Raw genomic sequence first — 15183 nt, 5'->3', positions numbered from 1 at the left:
AGGTCTTATGGGTTTGGAACGACATGAGGGTGAGTCATTAATAACATAATTTTCATTTTTGGGTGAACTAACCCTTTTATGCCGCATTGTATATTATCAGAAACGCTGAATGTGGATGCAGAGATTGAAGGCAGAAAATGTTAGAGTTACAAACCAGTGAGGCACAAGACCTATAGCATATTTTCTTACTTGTGTGGAAAAATATAGCAGGCTCCATTAATTTTTTTGCACTGTTATTTCTGGACGCCTTCTACTTCTAGTAAATAGTCCCATTCCCTATTGTAAATCTGACGGGCACAGGTCTTCGGAGACTTTTGAGGCTTTTTTAAGGAAAAATAGAGACAGGCTAGGATGGATTTTTCCCCATAATGAGAGAATGGAACCAAAGGTAGAGCTTTGATCCATGTCCTGAAAGCTCATGTTTAAATCTGTTAGCAGACATCACTCATTTTTGCCCATGGATGAAACGACCAGATCAAAGTTTGTTTCTTTGCGTTTAATGGACAATGAAACCCAGTTTAGATGTCTGTGACATACCATCTGATAATATAATAGCCTTTCCACCTCATTAAGAAAACATATATATAACTTTTAAATATATACATGGATATTTCTTCAGTAATTTAGACATTTAGACACAGACAGACAGATAGTCATATAGATCTAGTGCAATGAATTTCATACATTTTTCTGAGCGGCTTAAGTGTCCAAATACACAGAATAATCTAGAAATGTAACTGCACAGTTAGCTTTCAATTACAATAAATATCAATTTCCTTACAAACGGATCCATATAACTGTATAAATTAGCAAAAATGTGTGCGCAGGGAAAAATAAATAATGCAAGTCAAACTGTGAAAATATTATTTTATTCATAAAGCTTTACTTGGAATAGGCCTCTCTGGCGCCACATTCTCATTTCATATCAAACGCTTGTCCAAACCACACAAGAGCAGGAGCTCCACAAGGAGCTATCATGGGCCCAATGATATTCCAGCAGCGCTAAGTGGAGAGGAGGAGACATGGATGAACGCCCGATCAGATTTCCTTATTCTCCATTTCGGTGGACCGCTGTGTGTTTTGAATCTCCTTTCCATCTCAACTTGTTAATTTCCCATGAACAGGGTTGTGAATAAATATTTAAGTGTGATATACTCAGGGCTGATTGATGTTAAACACTTTCAGATAAGCCCAAACAAAATTTTAAAACAAAATTATGAGTTGTGAGGAATAACAGAGGAACGTCTGAACAACTTGTACTTTACAAGGAAATTACATGATGAGGCAATGAGGAATTTTCTATAAACCTTTTTCGTAAACTCTGCTAGTGGCTTTAAAAGAGCAGGATAGTTATGTAGTAATCATTAACAGCATGAGCATAAGCTGTATTTGCCACACTGCATTTCTTTTAATGAAGGCACATATTAAATTAGCACCTCATTAAATCATTGCACCTAAAAAAAAATAAAAAATAAACATAAAATAAAAAAATGTAGTGCTCCTTCAGAAAAAAATCGAATAAAATAGCATGAAACGTACAAATCCATAAATGATATATGATTGGTTTTGAAGCTGCCCAGGATGTACCTTTTTGCTTTAAGTTTATCCTACTGTTCACATCAGATTTTTTCATGTGTTATACACAAATAATAATGAAAACATAATGGAAAGCAATATTGACAGACATTGTTAAACCATAGGAGACGTGTGTGAATAATTCTTACAGATTTGAAATACCTGAACAATCTCTTTTTTCAGCTGTCATTTTTGACTAATAGAAAACAATCAGAGAGGTTATGTTATGCACCAATTCTTGAGTACTGGGACAAAATAGCTTAAACAAAAAAAAAAAAGTTAAAAGTTTACGCTACGTTTCTAAAGTTTGGGGTTTGTCTGGGTTTTTAAAAGATATTGTATAAAAGAAATCACAATATTACTGTTTTTACTGTATTTTTTATTAAACACTTTGGTCAGCATGAGACTTAATTAAAAAACATTTACTCATTTACCAGCCTCACAATTTAAAGTAATTAAAATATTTTGTAACGCATGCTTAAAAATATAATTTGAATTACATATTTATTTTTCAGATTTTTTTTTTAGTTGAATATACTTGTATATTTAAATCTTTATGAAGAATTAGCCTAAGTTTCAGGCTGAGGGAAGGTGGTTTCAGAGGTTGTGAATCATAATGTCTTACTGTATGAACAGTATCATTTCATTTTAATCATAAAAAACTGATAATGTGTTCTAGTAAATGTTTTAGTGACACAAATCTTTAATTCACTCTTATGCAGTGAATTATTAAGTTTTGTGACATTTTATTCCATGTCTCAAGAAACAGTGCATAAGATGATAAATAGTATAAAACAGGAAGAACTATAGAAAACAGTAATCTCTGTGAAATCTCTTTAAATAGAGATACAATAATAAAGTCGCTTGGGACAGTGTTTATATGAGCAACAGATGAGTGAGGATTGCTGAAGTTTTGGATTCACATTTGACTCACGGTACTTGCAGACAGGCAAATGTGGTGTTTCATAACAGAGCACCAGTCTTTAGTGAATTTGTGATTGATTATCAGGACCCAGAATGAATGAAACTACTAACTTGTAGTTTGAGATCAACAGCTTTGAATTACATGGAAAACATGATCTCTTCCCCAAGAAAAGATCTACCCCAAGTCTTTTTTTTTTGTCAAATTAGTTTACTTAGTTAGCCTCTTAGCCACATCCTTATATGCTAATTCGATCTCATTGTCTGCGGCACAGGTGTTGGTGAACTCTTCTTGCTCATAAGCATTGTTCAGATAACGCCACACGCCTGTAAAATCGTTGGGAATGTCATAGTTCCTATATTTCTTGCCAACAACCTGCAAAAAAAAGTGCATAAAAATAGATTAATGAAAATAAAAAAATAAAAATAAAAAACAAAACAAATGTAGCCCTTGTAGTTTAACCTCTATTTTGCACTGCTGTATCTGTGCTAAGGGGACTCAAATCTGCATTGCATTACAACTCATGTCTGCTCATGTTTGCTTACTACTAGACCACTGCTATTTAAACTTTTAAAACATATACACTACCATTCAAATGTTTAGTGTCAGTAAGATATCTTTTTGAAAAGAAATGACTGCTTTTATTTAGAAAGGATACAATAAACAATCAAAAGTGACAGTAAAGACATTTATGTTACAAAATACTTCTATTTCAAATAAAGGCAAAAAAGGGTATCACAAATATTTAGCATCAACTCTTTTCAACATTTATAACAAAAAGAAAATTGAACAGTAAATAAGCATATGTAAATTAATTCTGAAGGATCATGTGACAATAAAGACTGGAGTAATGATGCTGAAATTCAGCTTTGCATCAGGAATAAATTGCATTTTAACATAGAAAACTGTTATTTGATTTGTAATAATATTTCACAATATTACTTTATTAATTAAAAGCAGCTTTGGTGAGCATAATAGTCTTCTTTAGAACACATTTAAAAATCTTACAAACCTATAATTACAGCCAAGCTTTCTATGCCATACCAAAACTGTCATTGAGATCAATGGGTGTGCATGTTATTATTAAAGGATGTTGATTGTTGTAAACATATATACTGTGACACAAGAAACATTTCAGATTTGTCTGACAATAAAGTGCTATATCATCATCGTCATCATCTGACCAGGTATTACAGGCCTCCTTGGTTACCCCCCAAACACTGCAGGTCAATTCTAGAGACAAGTCCCCCTTAGCACTTCGGCTCACCTTCACTATGTGGAGCTTTGGCAGCAGGTTGCAGTCTGCCAGAGTCAGCTCATTCCCATCCAGGAACTTGCGGTTGGAGGCCTTCTCCTCCTCCATGCTGTCGGCATCTACCTCATCAGGCAAGGGACTGTTCAGGTAATCGTCCAGCTTCTTGAGGGCCTTTGTTAAACCCTTCTGAAGAGCTAACAAAACATCACACATTTCTTAATAATCAGTGTTTATTACTGTGCACAGTATTTGATGGTGAATCCCAAAACATTTTGAAACATTTATAATATGTATGTTGGCGACCATATGGTCAATATTATTTTAAATATGTTTTTTTTTAATATTGGTGTTAATCTGATTAGTTTGCCATTAGACAGTTGTTGTTGTTTTTTCTTACCAATGTTATAATATTAATATAATATAATATATTTAAAAAATACACTTTAGTATGGGGAAAAAAATTAAAAAGGTAAAAGCAATAATACTGTGAAACATTATTACAATTTAAAATAACTATTCTATTTTAATATATTTTCAAATGTAATCTATTGATTTCTTCTTATCAGTTTTGAAAACTTGTGTGAATGTTTTGTGGAAAAATATTTTATTTTAAATTAGCATATATATTATTATTATTATTATTATTATTATTATTAAATCCCCGCCAAGCAGCACAACTGTTTTTTTTGTTTTTGTTTGTTTTGTTTTTTTCAGAAATTTGATGAATGTAAAGTTCAAAAGAATAGCACATATTTTAAATTTTAATCTTTTTGTAACATTATAAATGTCTTTACTGTCACTTTTAATCAATTGAATGCATCTTACTGAATAACAACATTATTTTCATTAACAATAAACATTTAAACTTTTACTTTTAAATATGAAATATTCCTATGTGTGTATTTATTACTATTATTAAAACAAACAAAAATGTATTTGTCTGTACCAGGTTCCATGTGGACATTGTTTAAAATTTGGCAAAACTGCAAATAAATATCAGTCATCATAGGTTATCAACCACAACAAAAATATTATAAAATTTGAACTAGTAATCGCATCAGCCAGAATGTCTGTTTCAGCAAATCCCTACTGAACATTTAACCAATCTTAAAAAAGGACAATTCTATTACTGTGGATGCTATATGGAGTTAACTGAATTTAACTTTGTACAGTTTCAGAGTACTGACCAAAATACAATAAATCTATTCATTCATTCATTCGGTTTGATCCATTTTGACATGCATACCTTCATTCGCAGCTGGCTTAGTGTTTTTAATGAAAGCTGAGAACTTTGCAAATATGTCATTCCCAGCTGTGTTTGACTCCCTGTGCCTGGCTGCAAGTTTAGGGTACCTTGGACACAAGGAAGGGTACATAGACAGTTTTCTTTACAGTTCTAGTTCACATGTGATGTTAAATACAACATACACTGCATAAAAAGTCTAGGGTTGCTGTTCTTAACTGGTGGCTTTTGACCCAAAAATGGGCTGTAGGCCTGTTCTCAAAGGCCATAGAAAATAAAAATGCTAAATGCAAATAAAGATATAACAAATAAACGCTTAATAAATAATTTTTATAACCTCTCCAAATAATTTGCACAGGCTGTGATGCTAGATATTCTATTATTAGTAATATTAATAGATTTGAAAGGTTTACTGGGTAAACCGTTCTGGTGATGTATTTGACCATGATTGATGTCCAATGGAAAATCTGGGTCCCGAAGCATCACCAGTTGAGAACAGCAGATTTTCTATATGGTCACGATTCGTCTCACGTGTATTTGTGAAAATTAGCTTACTGTGGTGGTGCCAAAACCTCCTCCAGAAACTCCTCAATCTTATTAATGTCTGTCTTCACCTCACCGTTGAAGGTCAGGAAAGGAGGGTGAGTTCCTGGAGCCAAATTGTGCAAATCAGCCGGCTTCCTGAATTAAAATAAAATAACATTTTATGACCTTCTTAATTTTATTACTCAACCAGCCCAGCATTGCACTGCATAGAAAATAGAGATTTTAGATTCGATTCTTTTTCATTTTCATATTTGCAGAGACAAAATATGAACTAGATATTCCTGCGTTGATTTTTTTATAAGGTAAATTGATCATATTTTAACAATATCACTCACTATATATCACTCACTATATATCACTATTTTTTTTTTTTTTAGGTTTTTCCATTTTAATATCCAATGAAAATGTAAATTAATAACATGAAGAGGTGGCATTTGTTATTGATATACTTATTGAAGTTTCACGTCATTCGATCTCAGGTCAGTGAAGTTCTCACCTCTTCAGGTCAACAGTGGTGACGTTAAACACCACACCTTTGAGCCAGAGGATCATGAAGAGGCGTTGGGAGAAGGGACAGTTGCCGATGCTTTCGCCATCACAGCCAGCCTACAAATACAACACATCTTTACATATACATCACCAAGGATCCAAGGATCAGTTAGTCTGAATTTGAGCTCAATGCCAATAACATGAGCCAAAGATTTGGTGGAGACCAGTTCTCATGTTCTAGAGCGAAGAAACCAGAATGGATTGAGAATGATAAAGTGTCATGACGCCCCCTGCTGCTGCAATGTTTCAATGGACATTGAGAAAAGAGTTAACCTGAAGTCTAACTACAAGGACATTTTCAAGTAAAATAAGAATCGCTTTAGAATTACATTAAATAAAATCAGTTAAATGCATTTTATATTACATGAAAATCTAAATCCTTAAATCTCAGAGGATATACCAGAGGTTTTACAAAAAGTGGGCATAATGTATTGCATGTTAGCTGTGTTCCTTAAAATAGTAAATATTATTATTATTATCATTATTTCTTGTGTTTTGCATAATCGTTAACAATTACATTTACATTTATGCATTTGGCAGACATTTGTGACCCTGGTCTTAAGTGTCAATTTTTTTAAAAGAAATGTATATTTATACATTATCTGAAAGCTGAATAAATAAGCTTTTTATTGATCTATGGATTATTACTAATAATCCATAGATCAATAAAAAGCTTATTTATTCAGCTTTCAGATAATGTATAAATATACATTTCTTTTAAAAAAATTTACTATTCATACTATTACTATACCATCATTTACTATTTTTTACAATGTTATTAGGCAGACAATATTTGGCTGAGATACAACTATTTGAAAATCTGGAATTCTGAGGGTGTAAAAAATCTAAATACTGAGAAAATCATCTTTAAATGTGTCCAAATGAATTCTTAACAGTGCATATTACTAATCAAAAATTAAGCTTTGATATTTTAACAGTAGGAAATTAAAAAAATATCTTCATGGAACATGATCTTTACTTAATATTCTAATGATTTTTGGCATAAAATAAAAATCAATCATTTTGACCCATACAATGTTTTTTTTGGCTATTACTAAAAATATACCCCAGCGAGTAAAGACTATTTTTATGGCCCAGTGTCACATTTATCTGAAGCAAATTACATTGTATTCAAGGAATACATTTACATTTTATCCATTCTTGCTTTCCTTGACAATCAAACCCATGACCTTGGTTTTGCTAGCACCACCTTACTCTGCTTGAGATATTATATGAACAATTTTTCTCAAAACATATTATTATAGTTTTTTTAAAGTATTATTTCACCTAAAACCTTAAATCAGTTCACCTTAAACTGAAAATACGGTCATCATTTACACACCCTCAAATTGTCCCAAATTTATATCAGTTTCTCTTCTTCTATTGAGCACAAAATAATATATTTTGAAGAATGCGGGTAACCAAAACAAAAAAAAAATAGTTCGGGAGTCGACTGTATGAAAGAAATTCATACAGGTTGGAATGACATGAGGGTGACTAAATGATTCATTTTTATTTCTGGGTGAACTATCCCTTTTAAACTTTCGGTTACTTTTTATGTCAGGAGCATAAAACATAATTTCTTTACAATGAAACTGTCAGCCACACTTTAGCTTCACAAAAATTGTTAATGTTGTAATTTTGTTTAACACACTTTTTTTCACAAACACAAAAGTTTTTAATTCATAATCATATTCTGATCAATAATTGTCAGACAACTGCAGTTCCCTCATTGACCACCTCGAGGTCGCCATGTCTCTTTTAAAGTAGCCTGGACATCATTAAATTGCAGCAAGAAGCAAGAACAAATGTGCTTATGCTCATTTTTAAATTTTAAAAGTCAAAAATGAGTATTACAGATTATACAGTTACTCTAATTCAACTCATTTATATGGAGAGTACAAATGACCTCTGTTATCAGTCAGTGACAGTGCTTATCACATTCACACTGCTACTCTACGCTTCAGCAGGAGGAGATCAGGTGACCCATCACAGCAGCACCACTATCATGAGACCAGCTATAGCTTACACTGTGACATAATACCCAGCATAATATGAATTATGCACACTGCATTCATTAACTGAGACCTTGTTGTGAGAAGAACACGAGGAGCATTCTGTCAAATATATGATAGATGTACAGTGTCCACTAGTGAAAATACTTCTGTTTTGCATCTTTTCTACTTTAACACAGTTTGTTTTCATTACACGGTTCAATCATAAGAGAAAATACATTGCATAACACATAGATAAATGAGGCAGATGGTATGTGAAAGGTCAGGGGACTTCCATTTCCACTCATCTGTCCATTCTGGCAAATTCAGAACAGAGAGAGAACTGGATGCAGAACAATGAGCCTCTACAATCTAGAAAGCGCAGGACAATAGGCCGTTTGCTATAGGACCGGTTGCTCTGTTGGCCGGCAGATCAGGGCTGTAAACAGACCGGGGTGTGACTGAATGAAAATGCATTGTGTACTTGATTTATAGTGTTTAATAAAAAGATTAGTGCCTGGAAGAGGATTTGTTTGTTTCTGACATTTTTTTAATTAAGTTGATTCAGCATTGCTGCTGTTGGAACACAAAACACGTATTCACTTTAATCATATACTCATAACTGAAGCATGTACAGTACTAGTGCTTTGTCAGTGTACTGTATGTTTATGTTTGCTTTATAATACTTTTCATATGTTGCTGCTATTTTCCCATAATATTCAGATCCAATAAGTTTTATGCATTGTTTGCAATGATTACTTTTAAAAACTGAATTTATTATTGCATTTGTGTGTGTGGAGACAGAAATTTTTACATATATATATATATATATATATATATATATATATATATATATATATATATATATATATATATATATATATAGAAAGTGAATGCACATTTCCTTCTTAAATCACTAAAAACATTAATAATTACTGTACATTATGGTACTGTACACTTTTACCATTTAAAATGACTGAATTTAGTTTTCGGTGTTTTATTATAATTGGTATAAAATAGCAACAACAACAAAAAAAGTTTTGTTTATCAGTTACTGACCATATTGTGAAAATAATTATTAGCTTGTTGGTATTTAGTGATGGTATTTCTAACAAAAGTATCTGAATAATAAATACTGAGGGTATATTATTTTAGCACCAAATTATATGCAACTGATGATCCATAATCCAATGCACAAGAACTACTGGTATTTATTCTACTTTCAACCTGGTCATGACCTTAGTCAAATATGCTCACGTTACTCTAGAACAGCTACTGAGTTACACTGACTTTATAAGAGGCTTTTAACTCCATAAAGCTCTTTCTAATGCTAGATTTCTCTCCTTACCTTGACAAACAACTCAATATCAGGTTCTTGAGCGTCTCCCATTATAGACACTTTCTTTGATTCAGGTATCCCTCCTGATCTGTCCCCTACATCCTCCCAGCAGTATTTTGCAGATATTTTGGGTTAAATGTCAAGGTTTTGCCACGCTTTCTTAGATTCTCTTTGTCCTGTTCTTGACGGCCAGCCAATGGCACCAGGTGCATTGATGTCAGCTAAAGCCAAGATGAAAGGTGAATCTAGCTCTCTCCCAAACACGAGTGATGTAAAAGAGAGGGAATAGGTGAGAGGCTTTAGTTGGGGGCGGGGCTTTACTCTCCCCTGCCCCTGCCACAAGTAGCTCTGATGAACTTGAGTGAAAAATGAGAATAAATATATATGTTCATATGTTCATATAAAAGTTTTGGCATAAAATATATAAGCTTTAGAGTCTCTGCCACTTAACTTATGCACCATTCTGTCCCTGTGTAACTATGTGACATGTTCATGGCCCAGATACTCTGAGTAGAGGAATGAGTCACATGCATTTTTAATGCGGTCCGAGTCACAGGCAGCACGCTGGCAGGCAACGGCAGGTTATATTTGATCATCTTGTGGAGCCCACGAGAATAAGATTCCCTGTTAAATTTTTTATGAGCTGGCTTTGGTTTATAGCGTGAATTTGCATTCGGAATTTCCTGATGTGACAAATGAACGTGAAATGAAGATTACTCATTTGGTTTCCCAAAATAGAGCTGACTATCCTGGATATGAGTGAAAATTATATGTGAATACTAAACAAGTAAATCTCTATTAATGTGCTTGGTCTGTTTCTTTAGCTTCAGACTGCTTTTACCTGTGGGATAAATATGTTGCCAAATTATAAAATAAAATGTGACACTGCTTTTGGATGATATCCAGTATATATATATGATTAAAACAAAAAAAAATGTACAAGAGAATTTAATTTTAAATTTAAAAATGACGGAAAAAAGTTTTAATTAAAAACTGATTCAAAATATTAATAAAAACTATAATTGTATTTAAATTATATTTAACACTGAAAACAACATGCTACAACTGCATGTGTCTGTAAAAATAATGACCAAATTAGAGTGTCGTTTATTCAAATAATTCTAAAAAGGTCTGTCTTAAATCTCATTATATTATGCTTTTACATCTTATTAAGGACCCACTATTAGAAAAATGAATTTGGACATTAGTAACATCATTATGCTGTAGGAAATGTATTTTTGTGCTACAAGTGCATGCAATAGAATTTATCATAGTAGCCTGAACAGCTTCCTCTACTGGTAGAATAACAATATTCATGTTGCACTAGGAAGAGGTGGCAAGAGGCTACACAGGCTTTCCATACAATAGAATTCAAGGGAAATATATGAATCAATTTTAATCATTTTCAAGTAGGAAAGGAATTTTCCTCAGTTATTCAAATGGCCTGTGAACACAGGTTACATCACTGATTATGCGTCTTAAGTGCAACAGTAGATCATCTCTCACCTTAAATGAGTTGGAATAAGAGTTAAATAATGCCACTGGATGAAGAGCTTCAGACTGAAGTCCAACTAAACATTCTCAGAAACAGATGAGTCTCAAACATCTTTTTTTCATGGCTCAGTTCCCAACAGGTTAAATGTTATCACTGCAGTGAATAATTAACTTCTGCATTGTGCATATTGCGCTGGGGTGTTTTGGCTGAGCCAAAGTGCTAAAATTGTTTTAAAATAGCTATGTGTTTTAAACGTTTAAGGAATATTTTACAGTCTGATGTTGTTCTAACCAAATTAGCAGTTGTCTGGGGGGATCTGAATATCTTCATCTGATTATCACATTGCTGATGCTGCTTGACATTTAAATACCAGAAATGGACACTGTCATTTAATCAGAATATTTTGTCTCTAAATAAATAGATTGTCATAAAAATAAAAAAAATAAAATATATATATATATATATATATATATATATATATATATATATATATGTATATATATATATTATTTTTTTTATTATTATTATTATCATTATTATTATTATTTTGTTTTATTTTTTTAATAACAAGATTTAAACTATTGCATATAGTTAATGTACATTTTAAAATGTTAATATTGAATCTAATTAGTAACATCTGTAACATTTAGTAGAGGTGGCTATGTAAACTTTAATCAAAACCGTCTGCTTATTCTGCTGTTCATTGCCCCATTAAGTGCAGCCAATAAGATTAAATTATTAACCAAGGTCAACACTTACTTGACCAGGGCTGTTATGGTTTTTAGTTTTTTGTCATTTATGTAAGTTCTCTTGGAGGATTTGTAATAAAGGCAGCCTTGCGCTGTGCCACTCAACAACAACTATTCCTGCTTTTTTATATGTGGCCATAAAGTTATGTAATGTTTGAATTGTTCTGAGGGTTTCTTGAGCGCAAAATGTGTGTCACACCCTGGTGCATCTGTGATTGCCATTTTCAATTATAAACTGAAAATAAATGTATTCTTAATTCCATTGATAGTGTGGCACGTTTGTCACAGAATGTGATGTAAACATGAGTATGAAAAGGTCTCAATCACAGTGGCTCAGTCGGCTGAGTGATCGCATCATGTACAGAGACTAATGTGTTCTTCTGTCAAAAGCAAAGCGAGGCAATGAGTTAATTTACTCAGGTCAGGACTTTAAGTTAATGATTATTCATATTGCCTGTGAATCTTCCAAAGGAAATGCAATCAGTTCAGGATGTCTAATTCTCATAGACTGTGAGCAAGCAGAGGAACATTTGAAAACCCTATTCATGTTAATGATCAAGAGGAAAATCTTACCTGAATGAATCAAACCAATTGTGCTTATCATTGATTTGTATTTACCTGCTACATTAAACTAGGATATTTACATCCCATTTCTTCATTACAACTTGTTTTAACCACATTCCAATCCGCCTGATCTTCATTTGCATTCTTGAATGTCAAATCAATTTTTCATTTACATAAGACAAAATTAATTCAGAATGCCAAAAATAACTAGCCCCTACTTTGGACTGAGATTGAGCAGGCTTGTCAAATGAGACTTGAGGGACAGTGATTGAAATGCTGAAAATGATTCAGCGTGATTTATCATTTTACTCATTTGGTATTGAGTTATTATGATAATTATATTTTAGCATAATTTATGTATTGTCAAGAGGAAAATTAGAATATATATATATATATATATATATATATATATATATATATATATATATATATATATATATACAGTATATAACATTGGAGTATTATATTTAAATTAAAATAGGGCTCCGGGTTTTTTTTTTTTTTTTTTTTAAGAGCTAGGCATGAAAGGTTTGAGAAATTAATTTACACCTTGTCTTTAAGGGCCAAAGGTATGCTATCACAAACCACACCCAACTGACCTTCAGACTCATGTAACGCCAACTTTAATGCCTTCTTTCTTTAATAAAATAAAATCAAATATAAAGTTTAGGTTCTCTTATGCAGTTGTTAAACCAGCAGCCCTTACCTTGACAAAAAGCGCAATATTAGGCTGATTCGGGTCGGGAGCTGCAGCTGTCTCTTCCACGGTGCTGTTCTCCACGTCCTTCAGGCTGTAGTCAACCACCTCCTCCGGTTCTGGAGATCCGTCTTCTGGGAGACTGTAAGCCATGAGCAGGTCATCGTGGTCCAGTGAGGGCTGGTCATCATAAGGGTCTCCAGGTTCCTCAAAAGATGAAGATCCGTAAACATCTCCATTCGTCAGAGAGGCCACCGTGATCTCGCTTTCGAGCTGCTCTCCTGGTTCACTGGAGGGTGACGGCTGTTCTTCTTCCTCTTGAGATGTTCCTCTCGTATTCATGTAGTCTGGAGACGGTTGATTGACCGTGCTGTACAGCGGTTCCTCTGGAATTTCCTTACTCGTGTCTTGATTCTCATATTTCGGCTCTGGGTTGCTGTTCACGTTCTCATACGGTCTGTCATATATGTTTTCGTTCGTCTCTTCGATTTGTTCATATATGTTTTCTTGGACGTTTGTGGCCATGATTGAAGCTCTTCCAGGACTGTGGAGAAGTGTTAGGACGTCTGGAGAAGTTGGAAAGTCGAGCCTCAGCTGATGCAGCGGACGATGACAGCTCACTTATAAATGAACTTTACTCGATGATTATGTCATAAAATAAGTGACTCTTCATATCCTCCTGAGAGGAGCCAGCGAAAACTTGAGTGAAAAAAGTTGGCTTTTTCCTGTTATGTTATTTATTTATAGCGCAAAATATGTATTATTAATAATGTTAATAATACAAATTCAACCTTGTTAATAAAATTATTGTAAGAAAAAATATCGAAAAAAATTTAATTGATGGTATAATAGGGTATACGTTTTCAGTAACTAAACCTACTTTTGGTCCCAAACTAGTTTAATTTGTTTAGGTTTATTCAAAATAATATAAAATTTCGTTCGATCTCCTGAGATTAACATTCAAAATTTAAGAAGGTTAAGCTCCTACTGAGCCATTTATTGAGACAATATATAGTGTGTGTGTGTATATATATATGTGTGTGTGTGTGTGTGTGTGTGTGTGTGTGTGTGTGTGTGTGTGTGTGTGTGTGTGTGTGTGTGTGTGTGTGTAAATGTATTAAAAGAGCTCTAAAACCAAAAACAATTCCTTGTGTTGGCAGCACAGTTTGCGCTTTTCAAGATTTTGCTTTTAAATATTCAGCTTCAACACAGATATGCCAGTATGATAACACACAAGTGATTCGGATGTTATGAGTAATTTCTGAGCGAGGTCGGACAGTAGGCCTAAGCTTACGTTTAAACACAAAAGTGTTCTTCCATGGTGTGTTGTTGTACACACGATAAAGCCAGTCTTACCTGTCCGTGTGTTTTCATCTGCTTATTTGCTAAACAACAAAAAAAGCTTTCCTGGAACGTTAAGGAAATCAAATAATTTTCAGAAATGCTCAGTTATGACCACTAGAGGACAGTGAGTGATCAGGTATATTGAAGACAGTAATCCAGCACTACACCAAGTATCAGTCCATCAGCTCATTGCATTGGAAAGATGCTGGAAAATATCCACGTTACGTTCTAACATTTACTTTAATAAATACATACTTCATATAAATCTAAAATTATATCATTACATTGATGTTTGGGACATTGAAAAATGGCATGTTGTGAGTTCGGACATTGTTTATCATCGTCTTAAATCAGGGAATTTCTGACAAAAGTTATGAACCCTTGTGATTTATTACCCTACATATGTATTTTTTTTTACATATGTCCCCCACCCATTAAATTTGAATGTCATCATATAAGTCATGCCAAACAGTCACACTTTGGTTATTGTATTAGTTGGGAGTGCTGGAGACTTGCAAATTCTGTTCATATGTAAACCTTTTTTTGGGATCATGTATGAAAGCTCCCTTGACTTTTGTTCAAGGAAATTCAGCTCATAATACACACACACACACACACACACACACATATATATATATATATATACAGTACAGACCAAAAGTTTGGACACACCTCCTCATTCAAAGAGTTTTCTTTATTTTCATGACTATGACAATTGTAGATTCACACTGAAGGCATCAAAACTATGAATTAACACATGTGGAATTATATATGGAATTATATACATAACAAAAAAGTGTGAAACAACTGAAAATATGTCATATTGTAGGTTCTTCAAAGTAGCCACCTTTTGCTTTGATTACTGCTTTGCACACTCTTGGCATTCTCTTGATGAGCTTCAAGAGGTAGTC

General features: G+C 33.2%; 1 protein-coding gene across 2 annotated transcripts; it reads right to left on the bottom strand.

Moving 5' to 3' along the window:
• Positions 1 to 850: 850 nt before the first annotated feature.
• LOC127938993 (chloride intracellular channel protein 5) lies at positions 851 to 13657 on the bottom strand. Of its 2 annotated transcripts, none has more exons than XM_052535960.1 (6): positions 12938 to 13657; positions 6038 to 6147; positions 5551 to 5676; positions 4999 to 5105; positions 3765 to 3946; positions 851 to 2872 (listed from the first exon to the last, which is right to left on the bottom strand). In XM_052535960.1, exons 1-6 carry the CDS (start codon positions 13451 to 13453, stop codon positions 2708 to 2710), a joined length of 1206 nt encoding a protein of 401 aa, XP_052391920.1. In that variant the 5' UTR covers positions 13454 to 13657; the 3' UTR covers positions 851 to 2707. The 2 variants fall into 2 exon arrangements, with proteins under 2 accessions (XP_052391920.1, XP_052391921.1); XM_052535961.1 differs by lacking the exon at positions 12938 to 13657 and adding an exon at positions 9433 to 9696.
• Between the last annotated feature and the right edge of the window lie 1526 nt (positions 13658 to 15183).

This window comes from Carassius gibelio, chromosome A20 (genome assembly GCF_023724105.1).
Source record: "Carassius gibelio isolate Cgi1373 ecotype wild population from Czech Republic chromosome A20, carGib1.2-hapl.c, whole genome shotgun sequence".
NCBI classification, from domain to species: domain Eukaryota; kingdom Metazoa; phylum Chordata; class Actinopteri; order Cypriniformes; family Cyprinidae; genus Carassius; species Carassius gibelio.
Note: the sequence above shows the minus strand (reverse complement) of the source record. Positions and strands in the feature narration are given on the sequence as shown.

What these genes read in the sequence shown, in the direction of transcription:
- LOC127938993 (XM_052535960.1), bottom strand. Translation starts at nt 13,453, where the DNA reads ATGGCCACAAACGTCCAAGAAAACATATATGAACAAATCGAAGAGACG. An exon ending in ATATTGCGCTTTTTGTCAAG is followed by an intron (nt 6,148 to 12,937) that starts GTAAGGGCTGCT and finishes TTGTATTTGTAG; the next exon opens with GCTGGCTGTGATGGCGAAAG. An exon ending in ACCACTGTTGACCTGAAGAG is followed by an intron (nt 5,677 to 6,037) that starts GTGAGAACTTCA and finishes ATTTTAATTCAG; the next exon opens with GAAGCCGGCTGATTTGCACA.